General features: G+C 46.9%; 1 protein-coding gene across 14 annotated transcripts in view; it reads left to right on the plus strand.

Moving 5' to 3' along the window:
* Positions 1-18,404, plus strand: part of STIM1 (stromal interaction molecule 1) — a 104,229-nt gene that overhangs the window by 54,588 nt on the left and 31,237 nt on the right. For all 14 annotated transcript variants that reach the window (XM_030042720.1, XM_030042721.2, XM_041118435.1 and 11 more), the window contains 2 exons: positions 2,594-2,705; positions 3,916-4,031. In XM_030042720.1, the coding sequence (XP_029898580.1) occupies positions 2,594-2,705; positions 3,916-4,031 (228 nt within the window). The remainder of the gene's footprint in view (positions 1-2,593; positions 2,706-3,915; positions 4,032-18,404) is intronic.

The raw sequence follows: 18,404 nt of genomic DNA on the forward strand, positions 1-18,404 counted from the left end.
CATGTGAGCCTGAAAAGCACCTCTGAAAGGGCACCAAGGTCTAGCAGGGATGGGTGCCCGGGGCAGCTATGCCCCTTTCTGATGGGTGCCTGGGACAGATATGCCCGTTTCATCTGTTTTCAAGCTGAGTGCTTTTCCTATCTGCTGTTGCTGTTGTTCCTGGTCACACATGTAAACTAAAAAGTTGTTTCTGCCCCCTAATTATCCAAAAATATAAGGGCTGTGATGCTCTTACAAGGTGTTGGATATGATAGATAAAGCCCTCGGTAAGCATGACTCTACCAAAGCCACTGAAGTAGCAGATCAGATCATCGTGGCAAGGATGCAGGGCACGGAGCTGCTCACCGTTGCACTGAACATGCTGCCTGATGCTGCCAGCTTGTTTGTCAGTTTCTCTTCCCAAAATAAAGAACTCTGGATATGTAAGGCCAAAAAAAAAAGAGAGAAGCCGGGTGCTTCAGAGGAACCCGGGGGCTGGCAGGGCCGGGCTGCACGGGGGCTGGTGTGTGAGGCCGAGAGGCGGCTGTTGGCGTGGGGGCACGGCTGTTGGAGTGGCGTGGGGATGCGGAGGACAAGCCCTGTGTTGCTGGCATCGGGGAGCGGGGGGGGGCCCTGCCAGGCCTGGGGGGAGCTGGGGGTGGTGGGAGGCAGTGGTGCCCACCACTCCTCCTGTGCAGGGGCCCTCCAGGCACCAGCTCGCCACCCCCCCCCCGGCACTTCGTGCTGGGCTCTTCAAAGTTTACGTGGACTCCTGCCCCGCTGTGGGCACCGTTCACCCCCCCGGCCGGTGAGCGCGTGGTGGTCTATGACGAGGCTGTGGTCCGGCCTCGTGCCCTGCGGCACTGCTGTCCCGCTGCGCCGGGACACTGGCGGTGCCACCACCCAGGGAGTCGGGCTTCCCCTGCCCGCTTCAGCTTTAATTAACATCTTGCTTGTGGCCACAGAAATCGGTTTCCCACGGTTTGTGGGCCAGCGAGCATTAACTGTAGGGAGTTCCCTGAAGCGAGGGCAGTTTGCTGGCTTTGCGTTTGCCAACCTGCATCTGTGAGTCATCGTGCAAGCGTACGTGGAGATGACACCTTCTTCGCAAGTCTTGCCCTCCTTTGCTCAGCGCTTGGCTCTCACTCTGCCTGCTCTGTCATCTTTCCGTCGAAGGCGTTCAGCTCACTGGAGTGAGCTGGAAGATGTTTCTCATATTTGCAGGACAACTCATTGTTGACATTTAAGAAGCGGCCGTGCAGCTCTGAACTCAGCAGCGATGCAGTCCTCAGAGCCAGCAGTAAAGGGGCCTTTTCTCCACTTGGCTGTTGGAAAGGGTGTGTGAGAGAAGGACTGACGGATGTTGGGCCAGAAGCGTGCGAGGTGGTGACTGTCAGCAGTGGGTGATGTCCAGCACAGCACTCTGGGTTGCTGGAGGCTGGGTAAATGCCGCAAGAGCTCAGCACATGCTGGGCAAAGACAGAAGTTGATAAATTAAAGCATAGCAAACCCTACTCTGTCCTATGAAAAAAATCTGTTGCATGATTTTCTTTGCCTTCATACCATTGCTACAAGTACCACAAAACTAAGTGGCAAAGGCAGAAGCTTCGTTTCCAAAGGTTTCCTTACTTGTGGCTTTGGAGCTCTGTGTCAGCTCCAAAAATAATCCACAAATCCACAGGTGAGGCAGTTAAGGAGGAAAGTTCACCTGGTTCACTTGGGCTGCTGCACCCCCCTCCACCTCCTCCTGCAAATCATTTTCTGAAGCTGTTTACAACTATTTTCTTACAGCATTTCTCCATACTCACTTTTTTTTAATTGATGCTCACATGGTCCATGGATCCAGAGGGGTGGGTGAGGCTTTCAGAGTGTGTTGCCAGATACTTTAGCTGAATTCAGTATTTCAGCGGTTTGGGCATGTGGTGAGGATGAACGTGCTTTGTTGGGAATTTGGAGACAGCAACATCACTTGGATCATAGAAAACTAAGTGATTTTACTTGTCATCTGCCAGCACTTTGGGTGTTGCCTCTCTGAGGATCTCATCCTCAGGCCCTTCTGGTGACATTGCAAAAGGCTGCCAGTGAAGCATCACTTGTGCCAGCACTGTCTGAGGCTGCTCCTTTATCTGATGGCCTCATTGCATGTTTTTCTTTCATAAGCTGGAACCACACTGTAAAATCAACCACCATTAAATGTTTGTTGTCAGAGGCTGCTGCTGGAAAAGCACCAGTCCTTATGTACGGTGTGGTGGTGTCTGTTAAGACTAAACGTGTAGCGGCCCATCATGTCTATGCTGAATCTGTAGCAGCCCATTGTGTGTAGAACAGACTAGCAAAAATAATCACACAAGCATTCAGGTAGAGACTGAGGACCTGCAGGATTGCCTGGAGTATCCCAGGGGGATTATTCCTTGTCTAATAGTCCGCAGGATTTAATGCCCAGCTCACTGCATACTTAATAGGAACATGTTTAAACTCTGCAGATAATTTTCCTTTGTGGAAGGTGATAGGATGAGGTATGTCTGGTGAAGTTATGCTGTTGTTGCTGGCTTGATGATTTTAGTTCCTTAGTAAAAATATTAAGCTGCTTGCTTGTTTTCTACCTCTCCTACAGTGTATAATTGGACAGTTGACGAGGTGGTTCAGTGGCTCATTACCTACGTAGAGCTGCCACAGTACGAAGAGACCTTCAGAAAGTTACAGCTGAGTGGACATGCCATGCCCAGGTCAGTGCTCACTGCATTGTCTTGTGTTCCTCTGGGATGTGTGCCAGGGAGAAAAACAGATCTGAGGCAGCTCATAACATCATGTGCAATTCCTCGGCATGTACAGAGCCAAGTCTAATTCCTGTTCCGCTTCGGTTAAGTTTAGAGGCTTTGGCTTTGCTGTAGTCCTCTCTGCAGGGAGTCATTTAGCCATAAGCGAGCGTGTATCTGCTGTGGGTGAAAGGAGAGGCTGCAGTCCAAACTGTGAAGTCGTGAATACTGTCCTTGCTGGTTTGTATGCTAGACTTCACCCGCCTATGCATGAAGCTACATATTTAGAGCTAAAACCCTGACGTGGAACAGAGCAGACCTAGGCTACGTCCTAGCTCTTGCCACAGGCTTCCTTCGTAACCCTAGCCCAGTCATGGAGCTTCTCTGTCATTGTTCATCGTCCTCGGCAAAGGAGCATCTCCGCTTTCTGGGTTGCATCTAAGTAGCGTTTAAGTTCCCAGTTCAAGGGCTACTAGTTACGTATATCTGCACCACTCAGCACTGGTATGTATGTGCTGGTAATAATTCGTGCCACTTGATGCTCCAGCAAAGGAGACTTCTAAGCCTTGCATTCCTCAAGAGAAACACTGGCTGTGAGTTGGCCTAAACTCGTAACAGGTTTGAAAAAACTCAGTGCAGCTTTTTGGGTAAAGGTTTTTGGTGCTGAAAAGGGACTTGTAAACTGACTGGGAAAGAGGGATGAACTGGGAATAAAATAAGGTTTTCAAGGCAGTGCATGGTGTGCCCACATTTCTTCCAAGTGAGAAGTGTGGTCTTACAGTCTGTGAAATAAGATATCAAAGGCTAGCAATACAGGTTTGATTAAAAAAACATATTAGTGATTGGCAGGACACCAAAAGATCAGTTTTGATAGGAAATAAGTAACTTAGGTTGTCAGGATTAATGAAATAGGCGTGGCCTTGGTTTGTCCTTCTCTCTCAGAGTAAAGCCAAAGACACTGCTGCTTAACTCTTTCATAGAGATATCCTATATCAGAGATGACAATATTTGAGGGATTTCTTTTGTCCTGATAGCCTAAGCAGAGAGATTTCAGGTCCTGCTCATTGCATTTCTCCTCCTGTAGTCTCCATGTTACTAATTTTTTGTCAGTTATTAATCCAGATGGATATGACCACAACTACTTATTTTTTTTTTATGAATTATTTCTTTTTTTTTACAGGCTAGCAGTGAACAACGCTACCATGATGGGAAGTGTTCTGAAAATGACAGATCGAAGCCACAGGCAGAAGCTGCAGCTGAAAGCTCTGGACACGGTGCTTTTTGGGCCTCCTCTCTGTAAGTACCAAAATTCAAAGTCATTTGGCCGTTCATCAAGAGGGTCTGTGTCTGCTCAGTACTGAACAGCAAAGATAGATCTGTGTGAACCAAACTCTGCCCTACACAGGCTCACCTAGGCAAATCATCTCTGGTACAATTCCCCTGAAACAGGAACAGGCTGCCTCTGGATTTATTGGAGCAGCTCTGTAGCCCGGAGGCATCCTGCCTGTTGGGCTTGCATTTCCATCTCTGCTCGCGGGGCTGTGGACCCATTGTCCTGCTGGGATCTCCCGTGTCTGTGGAGTAAAACCTTGCTGTCCTTTCTGCTCGTTGTGGTGCTGACTGTGTGGTGAGGTTTGCAGCTGCCCCGAAGGGGATGTGTTGGAGGGCAGCCACCCTGCTGCTGGGGACCTGGAGCTCAGTGGTGACTCAGGCTGCAGATTACCTGCCTCTGGATGAGGGCAATAGCAATAGGCTAGATGGGAAGGCATTTAGGATGGATGAGAATGAGGGACTGGGTTCCTTTGATGCTGATTATAGGCGTCTGTTGGCTCGATCTCGAAGCCCTCTGATGCTTATCTTGGCACTGCCTGGGGTGCTCCTTTTGCATGCGTTCCATCTGGCTCATGTCTACTGTCTATTAAAGGTACTTTTGTCTCTCTCCCTCTTACTCATGTCTTTCTCATGAGCTTTAGGTGCTTTTGTGAGGTGAACAGAAACCTTGCTTGATCAGGGCCTGTTTCTGCTTGGCATCATGCAGACAAGATGGTTTTTTATGGCAGACTGTGTTGCCGGTACACGATTTCAGCCCTCTTACACAGTACTCCTCCTTTCCCTTTTAGTCGTCATGTGTCCTCTGTGCAGGAGGTTTAAAATGAATGCAAGGGGATACTTCCTTACCATAGTGCAAATGCAATAGTCTGGGCACAAATTCTGGCCCAGGAACTCCCCCAGCTTTGATTGCTGGCAGCTGGAGGTTTACACCATCAAAAATACCACTTTGTGCTTCCTCTGTTCTTTATGTGTTTTTTTTAAGCATCTGCTACTGTCCACTGCTGGAATAGCAGGTAGGATGTACCTTCACTCTGCGGGACATGCTAACAATCTAATGGAGAAGTTCAGGTTTTTCGCCTTTTTCCAGCCTTCCCTCTCTGGGCTGCCCAGCACTTGGCCACTGGGAAGTGATAAGGCGCTTGCATTATTTCTTCAATTTTTTTTTTTTAAGTCCAACTATTAATGCAGTCTTTTCTTGTTTTCAGTCTGTGTGCAAGTTCCTGAGAAATGGTGAAGTGAGGCAAATCCTGGGAAAACTGTCTGTGCAGACTAAACCAAGTGAAATTTATGAGGCTTGGGAGAGGTATAAGCTGAATGAATTAGAAGCCTAGGTTATACAATCAGCCATCTTTGCTTCCAATTATTAAAAAGCATATGTTCATTCAGGCACAGTTTGCTTTTTTTATTTATACTTGGCTTGTGTTACAAGGTGAAGCTTTTCGGTCAGTCAGTGGCATTGCACAGGGGTGGCAAAGACATCGGGCGAGTGCCTGCTGTTGCTGCTCGCCCGACAAAGGCTTGAGCCCAGTAACTCCTGTGCTTGGAGGGGGGAATTCTTCAGGCGGTTCTTGGATGCTCTGTAAATAGCAAAGTAAATTACTTGTAATGGTTTGAGATTAACAGCCATTCTCCGTGTTTGAGGTACTCCATTTTGCCACATGGCTGTTGTGGCACTGGAACATGAACCTCCTCTGGTCAGGCAGATGAAAGCGTGCAGTGAACCGTCCTGATCGGGTTATTTCAGATCAGTAAGGGTTTGTTACAGATTTTGTAATCTGCGTACATATTGGGTATGTGAATAGAGGAAATAAGCTTTAAATTTTTAGCTGAAGTAGAGAGTTTACACTTTTTAGAGGGTAATATTTGCTATTTGCTGGTTAAGTGAATGGATTTGTCTCCAGTTCATACTGCAGTGTATGGTGAGAAGTAGTTTATCTAAACCCGATTCCTTAAGGAATGGATTGCGAAACAGCAGTTTTTAACAGCCATTAGCAATCGGGAAGTACTTGGTGACCTTTTAAGCTGCAGGAGCAGCATTTGCACAGCCACAGATTTAGTGGTTTCAGATACGTTCCTGTTATGGTTCTTTTCAGATGGTCAGTGGAGGTGGTCCCCTGCGATCTTTGCTCTTGAGAGAGTGAAGCTGCTGGCAGTGTAATTGGTGCACAGGTGCAGGATTTCTCTCTTGACAAGGGTTTTTCTTCTCTCTTGAAGCTACTTTCTATTCACCACAGGTATAAAAGCATTAAAATAAAACCAGCCTATATTGGAGCCCCATGACTGCTTCCTGCAGACTCATAATAAAACCAGAGACATCTCATTGTCGGTGGGGATTAGAGCACACGCACCAAGGTATGGTTCCTCACTGCCGCATGAAGCTGGGTGAAGCTTTTCTCCATCCCGGGGCTAGAGAGCTTGTTCTTTGATGTCTCCTGTAATTTATTGCAGAGGCTTCAGCAAGCATCGGGTAGTTGAGTGGGGCACCTGGCCAGTTTCCTTGCTGATCAGTAGACTCCTGTAATCTCATGAGGTCTGATTTCCTATGCCATACTCCAGACGTGCCATTTCCTTCTTCAAACAGGTTGGCACACTTGAAAGGTTGGAGCTCTGTAATTAAACCAAGTGCAAAGGAGTATGGTAAAATTATAACCTATGCAAGATGAAGCGATTGCTTCTTCTGTGTCTGTGTCCCTTTGGTGTCCTGGTCCTGTGGTTCAGGAATTTATCTGGTACAAAATACCACAACTTCAGGTGAAGCAGGGGAGGGGAATTTTAAGAAAACAAGCAGTAAAATTAAAAACAATAGATATTTTTGATGAAACGTGCATTTACAATTTTATTCTTTGTAACTCTCAAGTGATGGAGACTGAGACATATGTCTCCTCACAGATGGTTCAAGGCACCACTGTGGTACCATTTGGGGTTCAAAGACAGACAAAATGCTGTGCACCGAGTTGTCGATCCCAGTGACTTCTCCTGGTCATCTCTCCAAAGGTCAACGAAGTGGGATCTGTATGTTGCTGTGAGATTTCAGGAGAGGTTCCCGTAGCTCCACTTCCCAGGACAGAAGTCCACTAGATGTAATTTGTTTCACGGCTGGGCACAAGCCACAGTGGTTTGCCAAGCTGCTGCCCGACTAGTACCTGCCCTGGGCTCTGCTGGGGGGAGCTTGCCCAGCACTGGAGAGTGCTGCACCTCTCGGCCTCAGCCCCCTGGGGACCAGCTGGGCACCCTGACACCCGTCACCCTGGTTTTGGTGCACCCTGGTGCCTCCCGTACCATACTGAGCTGTCTGCGTGGGTCCTGCAGCGCTGTGGGTCAGGGTCTCTGCTGATCCCCCAGCCCTTCTCATTTGCGGTCATCATTAGCTGTCATCCTGAGCTTTACCCTTTCTTTATTGAATATGTGTGCGGGGATTAACAGAAGTGCAAGGACTGGGTGCCTGGAAAAGGAGACGTTTCCCAGACAGCAGGTAGCACTTGGAGGTTTCTGAACAAACTGACCTTTTTTGCTTTTCATTAAGCATTTATTCCTTGGTGTCCACTCTCCAGGGTGGATGAAGCCACGCTTCCTTCAGTATAGCTTCCAATATAGCTGATTTGTTTCCCTTTATTATAATTAAAAGCATATTTGACAAGTATTTCTAGATCCATTGAATCATTATTTGTTTAATGCAACAGAATTTCTTAACCAAATACTAGATAAATTTATCGCTGTGACATTTAACATCCACTTTAAGTATTTACAGTTAGCTGAATTGTGTTTAGATTACCTGCACCTAAACAGAAAAGCAGCTCTGTCCCATTAATAGACTTCATAGGATCTCTTAGTGTTGTCGTACAGTTTTCTCAGTCCGTGTGCCAGCAGCACCTGGTCAATAAGCTGGGGCTTTAGGTTTGGGTACCTTTTAAGGAGCAATAGCTCTGAAGCTGAGAAGCCACGGAGCAGGGCAACAGAGAAATCTGGCTGGTCTTACGGCATCCTATTACTGGTGAAAATCAGCACATTTATAAAAGTTTCTTTCCATAATTATCTTGTGGGTCCACTAACAAACAAAAAAGTGTGTTAAGTACTCAAGAAAGGACTAGGGCTTGATATCGATAGAGAGAAAAATTATAGGTGCCATCAGGGGAATTTATTGAGCTGTTAGCTTCATTTGGGTTTTTAAAAAACAGAGGCATTTTTGTATTTTGTTTTTTGCTGTCATGCTTACAGCAGCTGCCACCAGGTTGACTTTAGAGGGAACGGTGCCTGTCCCACAGTTCTACCCTGAGGTGGTGGTTCTTCCTTGTCTTGTGTCTGAAAACGTCTGCTACTGAACAAGGAAGGAGGCGTAACTGATCCAATTAATTCACATAGGGAAATTAAAAAATTAGTAATTCCAATGTGTGTTTTTTCTGATATTTCAACTTGAATGTAAATAACCAGTATAGAATTTGCCAAGTGTGTAGATTTTTCTCTAATTATAGCAATGCTTTTATAAGATGCTGTAAAATTGCTCATTTTCTAATAGTCCATCCTGGTTCTATTCCCAAAGTAAGACTTTGTGAAACTTTTTGTTTAAAAATTGAGGCTTTGAATTTGTATCTTTCATGGTGGCACTCTCTTGCTTAGGATACCTGCGGTTACTGTTAGTTTTTAGTATTGTACAGCTTTTTACCTTGCTGCTTTAAAATGTAAAACAAAGGCAGTGCTGCACACCTGATGTGACATGAATAGTCTTGCAGCCAATGCATAACAACTACTGTCTTTGGTGAAATTGTGTCCATTCTTCCTTCTTTCCCCAAAAAAGAAAAGACAAAACAGAGCATGGAAATCGATTTTCCTTCATGTATGTTGCTTTTTTCTGCAGCTTTTGCAAATGTAACATACCCCCAGGTTTGCCCGGTCACGGTTGCTGGTGCTGGGAGCGAAGGGGTGAAGCGGTACAGGCGCAGCAGAGCAGAAGAGGCCACACGCAAGCAGGGAGAACAGGCTGTGCCAGCCTGTCTGCAGGCGAGGGAGAAATGCAGCGTGATTTAAGTTGCAATAAACTGGACACAAACAATCTGAGCTTCGGCTATAAAACCTCTGCTCCAGTGCCTTGCTGTACAGTTGGCCTCTGTCACAGGGCGTTAGATACAGAGGCTAAATAGCTAAAATAACACGAAGTTCTGGTACGACAAGTTAAAAAGCAGCAAGAAAATTGAGAGTAGAAAGATTATCTTGTGTTGCCTTGGTGATACAACACCCCGAAGGGTCACCCCACTGGCAGCCAGTATGCTCTGTAGGAGCACAAGCCTTGGCGGGCGGTCAGAGGGAAAAACGATGCCAGCCGCGATGGGAGAGACTGATCCCGTCCCTCCTTGCGCAGGCAGCGGCGGCGACAGGCAGATGTTACACGTGAAAAATGCTGTCTTTTTCTGCTTGACGTAGGTCTTTGGACAGTGATTGCAGCAGCAGGTAGGAGACCTGAACGTCCCCCGGTTCTTCTGACCTGCACCATGCAGGGAGCCTGGGGCTGGCAAGAATTAACTGCCGCAGGGCAGGGCAGCCCACTTTAGCTATTCTGTGCTTAACGAGAACTATCCTAGAAAAGGTGTTTTATACCGAACGCCTCTCCTGTCATTACTTGCAGTGTTTCCTACTCTTCTGCCTTGGAAGGGCACTCATTACCCTGGAGAAAGTGACTTGTCTTGCAGCAGTTATTCTCGCCGGCTCCTGAACACAGAAGCAATGGTTCAATCTGCTTCCTCATGCTGACAAATCCTGAGTGATTTACAGTGATTTACAGAGTTCTCCTGTCTTTTATAGACTGATATGTTGGTAGTGCCTATCCGACACTCGTGGTCATGCGTGGCAGTGATGTACGCCACGTAGATCAAACCAAGCGCGGTTCCTGCACCTAGGGTGTTTGATGGAGCTGTACCATCGGTATGTGGTGTGCCTAGACCAAGTATTGGAAAGATAATTTGGGTGTTTGGATATATCGGGCTGGGAGCGTGCAGTGCGTGGGCCAGGCTCACAGGTGTGACTGTAGGTGCATCACTCTGCTATGACCTCGTTTCCCAGTCTATGCAGTAGATGCAGTAACCGGGATTTGAATGAATCCTTTCAGTTGCGTTGGCACTTGGAAGGAAATAAGAGATATTAATTGTGCCCAGGAGACATGTTGCATCCAATGCTAAATGTTTGTGTCATGGCAGCGTTAATGTGTGAAACGGCTGGCACAAAGATAATGGCCGTCCTTGCATTCTCCTCGGCGTGAGAGCAGTCACCTTGCTCTGCACTTTTGGGACTCATCCAAGGTTTTCACTAAAACACAATTTAAGCTGTCTTGAAACTATAGTCATTCATTTGCCAAATTCCAGGCACTTCTATTAGCTATTTCAGAAATATGGGGTTGGTTGGTTTGTTTTGGGGTGGCTTGGCGTGCATAGGGGGTGGCATTGTGCTCAGCAAAACAGTATGTGTTCTTGAAAGGGACTTTGTGAAATGCCTCTCAGGGAAACCCACTTACTTGCTAATGAACATGCTTTATGCTGTTCATTTTTTAGTAGGTTAATAGTACTGAGAGCTACATTTGTGGAAAAATAATCAGTAGTTTGTGGCAAATACTGGTTTTTGTGAATTTTAGTGCAAAACATAACAGCTGTACTTCTTCTTTTGTTCTTTTTCCCCTCCTCTTTATCTTTCCAAAGTCCATTTGGCAAGTGCAGGACACTTCATCCTGCAGCCTGTCTGCTCTGCGAGGTGACGTGCTCAGTACTGCGGGCTGAATCTAAAATATCCCAAGAGCTTTCACAATGTAGGAAAGCATGCAAACAGTGGGTAGAATAAGTTTCAGATTAATTGGATTTTTATTTACCATTCTTTGAATCACTTAGAGGGAGTGACCAAGGTGTACATTAGAGATGGGAGCCCTGACTCTGGTTGCAGTTGGGAAGAGGCAAGTTCTTTGCTCAAAGCAGCCAAATTACTCCCGTGGTCTGGGGAACCCTTCGCTTCTCTTCGGAGAAGAGCTGCAGAGAGAAGCCAGCTTGGCTGAATTTAGCCTTTGTTACCCATACATTCCTTCCCAGGAAAGACTTGAATTCTTCTGGTCAACCTGTATCTTACAAAGAAAAGTTCTAGGAAGCAAAAAGACTACATTTACAGCCAAGCTAAGTTTTCCTTAGAGTTTCCTTATCCGCTTGTCTTGAGCAAAAGCCACTAAAGAGGAAGGATGTTTGTCAAGTGCTTGCGTGGTGGAGCTGAGAACGGTTGACACTGGGAACGGGAGTAGGAGATGAATCAGCTCGAGGTGGGGCTGGCAGGTATTTCTCTGTGCAACACCTAAACTTGCCTTAGCTTAGGGCATAATGCTGCGCGGCTGGGGAGGCAGCTGTGCTGGCAGCGTGCTGGGCAAAGCAGGTAGTGGCAAAGGTGGAGGAAACGGTAAAAGAGAGAAAAGCTGTAATAGCTGTGGGTGGGTGGAAAACAAACCATCTGAATAAGTCAGCCTAGAAGTCGTCTCAAAACATGAAACAAAAGGGATTCAGTATTACGTTATCTGCAGCAACTTGCCAGGATCTGCTCCTTAGAAGAGGATGTTGTGGTAATCCATCCGGAATGGGAAACAGGGCCAATATTAATCTTGTTTATTTCTTTAGTGTTGAATTTACGAATGAATGTTTTCAAAGAATGATTGAACTCTTCTGCGGCGCGTTAGCTGACGGATCGCATGGCAGTGTTGGCGGAGATAAGGGGAGACGGTGCTTGGATGTCTGCTGAATGTTTGGAGAAAGGTCCTGTCCCTCTCCCCCCGGGGGTGGAAGCCCCTCCATTGCGGTCAGGGGAACAGCAGCACTGTCCCTCCTCCATGCAGATCCAGTGCAGGGCTGCTGGGCAGCTCCCCCCGTCCTGAGCCACCCCCATCCCACGGTGTGCTTTACCTTAATGTCTTTAGGTTTCCACCTCCCAAGCAAGCAGCCTGCCCCCAGGTGCCCTTCCCTGTTGGCCCCAGCTCTGCTGATGTGACACACATATTTTGGCTGTGATCATAGAATCATAGAATGGATTGGGTTGGAAGGGACCTTTCAAGGTCATCTAGTCCAACCCCCCTGCCACGGGCAGGGACACCTCCCACTAGAGCAGGTTGCTCAAAGCCCCATCCAACCTGGCCTTGCACACTTCCAGGGATGGGGCAGCCACAACTTCTCTGGGCAACTTGTGCCAGTGCCTCACCACCCCTCACAGTGAAGAACTTCCTCCTTACATCTGATCTAAATCTACCCTCTTTCAGTTTAAAACCATTACCCCTCATCCTATCACAATCAGTGACCCTGGTGAGCCTCCCCCTCCTCCTGACACCACTTTGGTCATCCCTCGCACAGGGGAGCTCCCTGTACCCGCTATGTACCGTCTTTCTGTCCAGCGGTGCCTCCCAGTACTGGCTTTGCCAGTTTGGCTCCAGGATGGCTGGGCAGGTGAGTTGGGTTTCCTTTGTGCTGCTGGGTTTGGGGTGCTGCAGGAGGGAGGATGCTGCCGGTCTCTGATCCTGCCCCAGCTGCCCTCCTGCTTGCTGCAGAGCCGCTGCGGAGCGCAGAGCTCCTGGCCCGGGCTGCTGTGCATCTGGGCTGGCTGCAGGACCTATCTCTGCTGGGAAAATGCTGCCAAGTCGCAGTAAAAGGGTTCGCAGAAAGGGCTGAGACCGGAACGGTCAACCAGTGGAGGGGAGAGGTGCTACCTGGATTTTATCCGGAGCAGCTTGCCTCCCTGAGAAACAGTCAGAGTCGGGTTTCAAGGTGGTGCCAAACTATTTCATCTACTTCTGAAAAAAATGTAGCTCCTGGAAAAGCTCGCTGGCACCAATGTCTGAAAGGGGTCTGAGTTTGCAGGAGAGCTTATCTTGAACAACGATGCTATTTCTCCTCTTTCTTACATTTGTGCATCTAAGAGATTGCTGCAGTATTTGTGTTTCAGCAGTGCAAACAGCCATTACATCCCCCGCACAGCATGCAGGATTTCCTCCCGGAGCTGGGATTACATGTTTGCATTGTTTGTTTACATTAAAGCTATTAATATGGCAATCAAGTGCTGGTGGGCTGGGGAGGGCAATAGCTGAGATGCATCGGTGCTTATTGATTAAACTCTTAAAGTGACAGGTGGCATTGATTATTTTTCAGCAGTAGATTATGTTCAGTCTATAAAATTTCAGAGGTAAATGTCGCACTTAAAAAAAAAAAGTATTTTATTGTCCTAAGGTAAAAAAGTCACACACTTCTTCATAAGGTGTAGCAGTATTGCTAAGCCATGATTTTTATTTAAGCAATTTCTGCTGAAACCCTATTCATCTGTTTCTGACAAATAGGAAGTGATTATTCCTTAGCTTCAAGAACTGCAGGTTAAACTAAAGAGGAGGTTTCCCTGGCAGCCACACAGCTGCTCCCACACTGCTCCTGGAGAACAGGAGCAGCTCCCGTACCCAGCCAGCAATTAACCTGCTGCTGCTCTGCACCAGTTGCACTTGGTCCAGCCTTACAACAGTGTGCTGTTCATCATCAGTCTGAAGTTTAACACGGCCTAAAAAGTTGGTCAGGAAGAAAAAAAAAAAAACGGAGCCAAGCAGCGTGAGGTTGGGGAGAGGTGACCTAAGCAATGTGAGTACTGTAATAAGTTGTTGCTGCTGGTGCCAGAGCTGAGCTGGAGTGACCAGCCGTGTTCACCCCCGAGCCTGGTACAGAGACAGGATTGAGTAGTAGCTTAAATTGCCTTCACAGGATATTCACGTTTCACATGCAACACGCCTGCTTGCGAGTGCTGGTTTGCAGGTAGTAATGTAAGTGCTTTTAATCATCAGTCCATACCTAGGGAGAAAAATGCAGGCAGAGGGAGGATAGTGGGAGGCTTATGCAGGAGAGCATGCTGAGATGCCAGTCTGCTTCAGCTGGAGGCTCCAGTCGGAAATAAGTGACAAACAGTGAAGCGGGATGTCATTTAACTGGCCAGCCCACGGCACGGAGGAGTCCCTGGGCTTCCTCATATTTCTCCTGGGTGGCATCTCTTTTCATAGCCACACTTTGTATTGAAAGCACAGCAAGATGCACTGCATCATCCAGGGTTTGTATGTCTATCATATGTTAACTGGAAAACATTGCTCAGATGTAGTGGGGAAGTCTGTTTATACCCTGACTCAGCAGCTGTGATGCTCTCGGGGTGAACACTCAGTCCCTGCCTGCCTGTGCCCCTCGAGAGCTCTGCAGGGGCCACCACCTCGGGTACCATGCTGGCTTCTTGGGTGCAGCCTTTTGCCTTAACACCTAAATGCAGCTACAGAAAGACGCCAGCCTCACTGAAGATGTGTGTGTTGCGTTTGTGGGTTTTCCCTTTGTTCTTCGGGCAGTCTGTCTGCTGCAGAAGATCTCAGATTTCTATATGCAGAATGTCCATAACGTCGCATCAGTGTATTTCTGTAAAGCTAGGATACTGGGCTGCTTTACATCCGTTTCTTGTGCTGTCTTATGTGTATTCCTCATTTCTGGCTCTCAGTCAACCCGAGCAATTCCTACCAGCCGCAGATGGCAGCAGCCCACTTGAGTCACTCCAGAAATCAATTTTCTGCTAGTGAGGGTGGCCCCATTAGACTAACGCACTTTCAGACTGATTTCACTCGCAGCAGAGCAAGAGCTACAGAGAAACCAAAGATGGCTTGTGACCAGAAAGAGTCATGGGATGGAGTCTGGTGCCGTAACCGGGGTCAGATTCTGGCACTTTGACGCGATAAAGATCACTGCAGGCAGTGGGTGTCACTGGTAATGAGCTCCATGCGTTGTATCTGTCATCTGCTGCTGGGGGGAAACTGACCTTTAAAAGCCTCATCTTTTCCCAGTTATGGCTCACGTCATCTGTTCTTTGCTTAAGAATAAATAAATCAGAAAACCAAGATCCAATACAAGGCTTTTTCCTAATCACAGGTTTAATGCCCTTACTATTGTAACACATCTGTTCTTCTATCTGTACATTTTGAGTCTAGCTTAGTGCAATCTTCTGCTTTGCTCTACTGCGTTTTGCAGGCTTCTGTCTTCTCCAGTTCACGTCTGCCACTGTGGCATAAGGCAATATATTCCTTAGACTGAGGCTGCGCATGCCTTTATGCGATGCTTCATCTAAAGCCTTTGACTAGGAATTATTTCATTTTGGCCAAATCTTTGCTTATGTATTTGTATTATTCTTGATAGTACCAGAATATTCTGTCTGTGGCTTGGAACCAGATTGTTAAGGAATCCCTGTATCAGTTACATGGCAGCTTCAATATGTGAAAAAGAAAATGTTGATCTAACCTATCGTCTGTGCTTGATGGAGATATTCTTACAGTCCCTGCTATCACTCTCCCTTTGCTATGAAATCCCAAGTATATAATTTATTGGAGATACATGAGAATGTAAAAACATATTTCCAGCCCACCTTCTCCCAAATACCGAATTGTATCAAATCCAGCAATCTTTTTCTCCTAATTAAAACACGTCAGCATCCTCCTTTACCACTTTTTCATCTTTGCTTCATCACATTTTGCATACCAGCAGTAACCTTAAGTTTCTGCATCTTCTGTCTTGACTGAAATAGAGATTCATGGGGGGTAACGTGGGGATTAGTTAAAGCAAATGTCTTGTATCCCTGTACTTGATTTCACTAGGGCATCAAGAGATGTGGGGGTACAATGAATATTGTTGCTGCCTCAGCTGTGAAAGTCCTCATCCCTCCAAATAATGGAAGTAAATTTTTTTTTTTTTTTTTTTTTTTTTTTACTTTTTATTAGAGGTTTTGACAAGAGACGTGACACCAATTATCTCTCAACAGCCTGAGAAATGTCTTTAGACCTCCTCTTACAAGGTGAAGTCTCTGTTCCTCTTGCAAATTTACCTGGTTCTTGAGTTTCCTGGGGAAAAGCGATTGGATTCTTACGCTGTTCTGTGCAGCCTTCTTGTTTTACATCTCAGGATTTCTCACGAAAGTGAGAGAACACAGGTGCTGGGTGGAGCAGGGTGTGTATCCGAGTTAGAAATGAATGTATTAATTTACTGTTGGGGAACAGAGTGGTCATATCTTAATCCTTTTCATGTGAAGGAGCCGCTGTGCCTCTGTGTAGTTCTTTGTTTCTTTACTGCCAGTTGGGGATTTTACCATAGTTCAATAAACCCAGTAAGAGACTTCAAACATGGTCTTTCAGAGCCTTTGCTCTCACTGTGGTGTGTGTGACAAATGCAAATTTCAAATTGAAAAGGCCAGTTGAGGAATTCTCTCTTGCATTGTGCAAAGCTGATGCTTAGACCTAAGCATTACAAAAATCATGTATCTTAATCTATTGAAAAAGCCTTTAAATGATTGCAAAAATTAAAAGGAAGGGAAGCGAAAGCCCTAAATTTGCTATGTGTGTGTCATTTTGAGGGAAGGATTATTTTGGGGGGGGGGGGGGGGGAAGAAATCATGTTTCTCAACTGTGTTTTAAGGTAGCAAAGATTAATTTAAGGCCCTGGGGGACTCTTTTATCTACATTATAATGCTGTGAGGGAAGTACTTATTAAAATTAATAAAATTATGTAAAAAATTTTGTTGGTAGAGATCCATTTCTAATTTGGTGTAATCAAGTTTTTAAAGTCTCTAAAACTTCAAGTAAGATGGAAAGGCTTTTTGGAGAAAACTCCTTGTAGTGAGAGCACCACAGTCATCTTGTTGCTTCTCGGTTTGTGAGAAAGCAGTCAGCGTGTCATCATTGCTGGAAACAAAGAGCTGAAGGATTTTGTGTGAGATGAAGGAGCTGGTTTCTCAGGGACATGATGGAAATCATCCGGCAAGTGCAGCATCGCAGTGCCTTGCATAAATGTTCACAAAACCCCTGACAGTCCTGAAACGAAAGGTGTTGGGAAACTTGCAGCCCAGGTGGGATTTTATGCTGAGTCCATTTATGTAAGCTCTTCTGCGGTGCACAGAAAGGAAGGGACCCAAGCAGAGATGGCAGTCGAGCTTTTCCCAGCTGGGAACTTACTCAGCTGTGCAGTGGCCACTCCAGACCCCAGGCTGGTTCTGTCCCGTGGTCCCAGTGGTGGGAGCTGGCATCTGCCCAGCTGGCATGGGCTCTTGTCATGCCACCTTCAAACACAAAACACATGCATGTGAATGAAGGAGGATGTGAAAGAGCTGGAAGCAGAGCATGGCCATGCTGGCTGCTGCCTCTGGTGTCAGCAACAGCTTCTCCTGCAGGAAAGCTGTTTCCAGCCCTGCACCAAAGCTGCCGGGTGCCCATGGATGGAGGGGGAGAGATCCAGTCCCTGCACAGCCTCACCCTGCACAGCATCACTTGCTTCTGTGCTTCAGTTCTCTCCCCTACAAAATACATCTGATATTTATTTGCCTGTGGTGGGTTATGGCATTTCCTTAAAGTATTTTAAAATGCCTATATGAAAGAAGGCTATTCACACTTTTGTCATCTTTAAAATGTCTGGTGGTTGTCTTTTCCACATCCACTCATTTTGGAAAGTGACGTCCTGTCCATTTTAAACTCTTCTCACCGCTGTGACTTCCCGGTCCCAGGGTACCCCTCTGTGCCATGCTCATCATGAGCCTGATGTGCAAGAAGCTCGTTTTGGGGAGTGCTGCTCGTTCTTGCCAGGTCACCGTGACCCGTTTGCCCCATGGGCAGGCAGGTATTGCTGCGAGGATCCGGCAGCGAGGACTCGCCTTGTTAAAGTGTTTTTCTTGTGAAAATGGGTGCTGCTTTGGGTGCAGCCCGTCTTATGCATGCTGAGTTGAGGTGTCGTCCAGACCAGGTGCAGGACAGAGGGAGAGATGTTGGATCAATTTAGGGAAAATAGCATTGCTGAGTAATTGTGAGATTGTGTTACAGCACGTAGTTTGCAGTTCCTCTAAGAAAGAGCCTTTTGGTGGCTGTAGCCTGCTGGCAGCTCTCTGGCTGCTCTCGCCTCTGAGTCCTGAGATGACCTGGCTGCCATTCTGTGCTCTCAGGATCAGCAGCAAGGGGAGCGGGCAGGTTGCATATGTACATTTCTGTGTTTAAAAAACCCCTGCTCCTGCTTCAGGGGAAGCAAAGAGTTTTTCTGGTTGTGCCGGTAATGGCTATTCCACTTCCCCCATAGCTGCCAACCTAAATTGTCCAGTCAGTCCTGTCCATCCGGGTACCATTGCATGGAGCTGGTCAAGTGGAACAGCTGGGGGCTGCTGGAGCTGGCACAGCATTTGCTCGCAGATAAGCACCCCCTCACATGCTCACAATTCTCTTTATACGTTTATGTGAAGCTAACGTAAAAGCCTCCAGGACTTCAGTGTGTTTTAGGGGAGCCTGTGCTGGGAAGCAGTGTTGGG

This window comes from Aquila chrysaetos, chromosome 19 (assembly GCF_900496995.4).
Source record: "Aquila chrysaetos chrysaetos chromosome 19, bAquChr1.4, whole genome shotgun sequence".
Lineage (NCBI taxonomy): Eukaryota > Metazoa > Chordata > Aves > Accipitriformes > Accipitridae > Aquila > Aquila chrysaetos.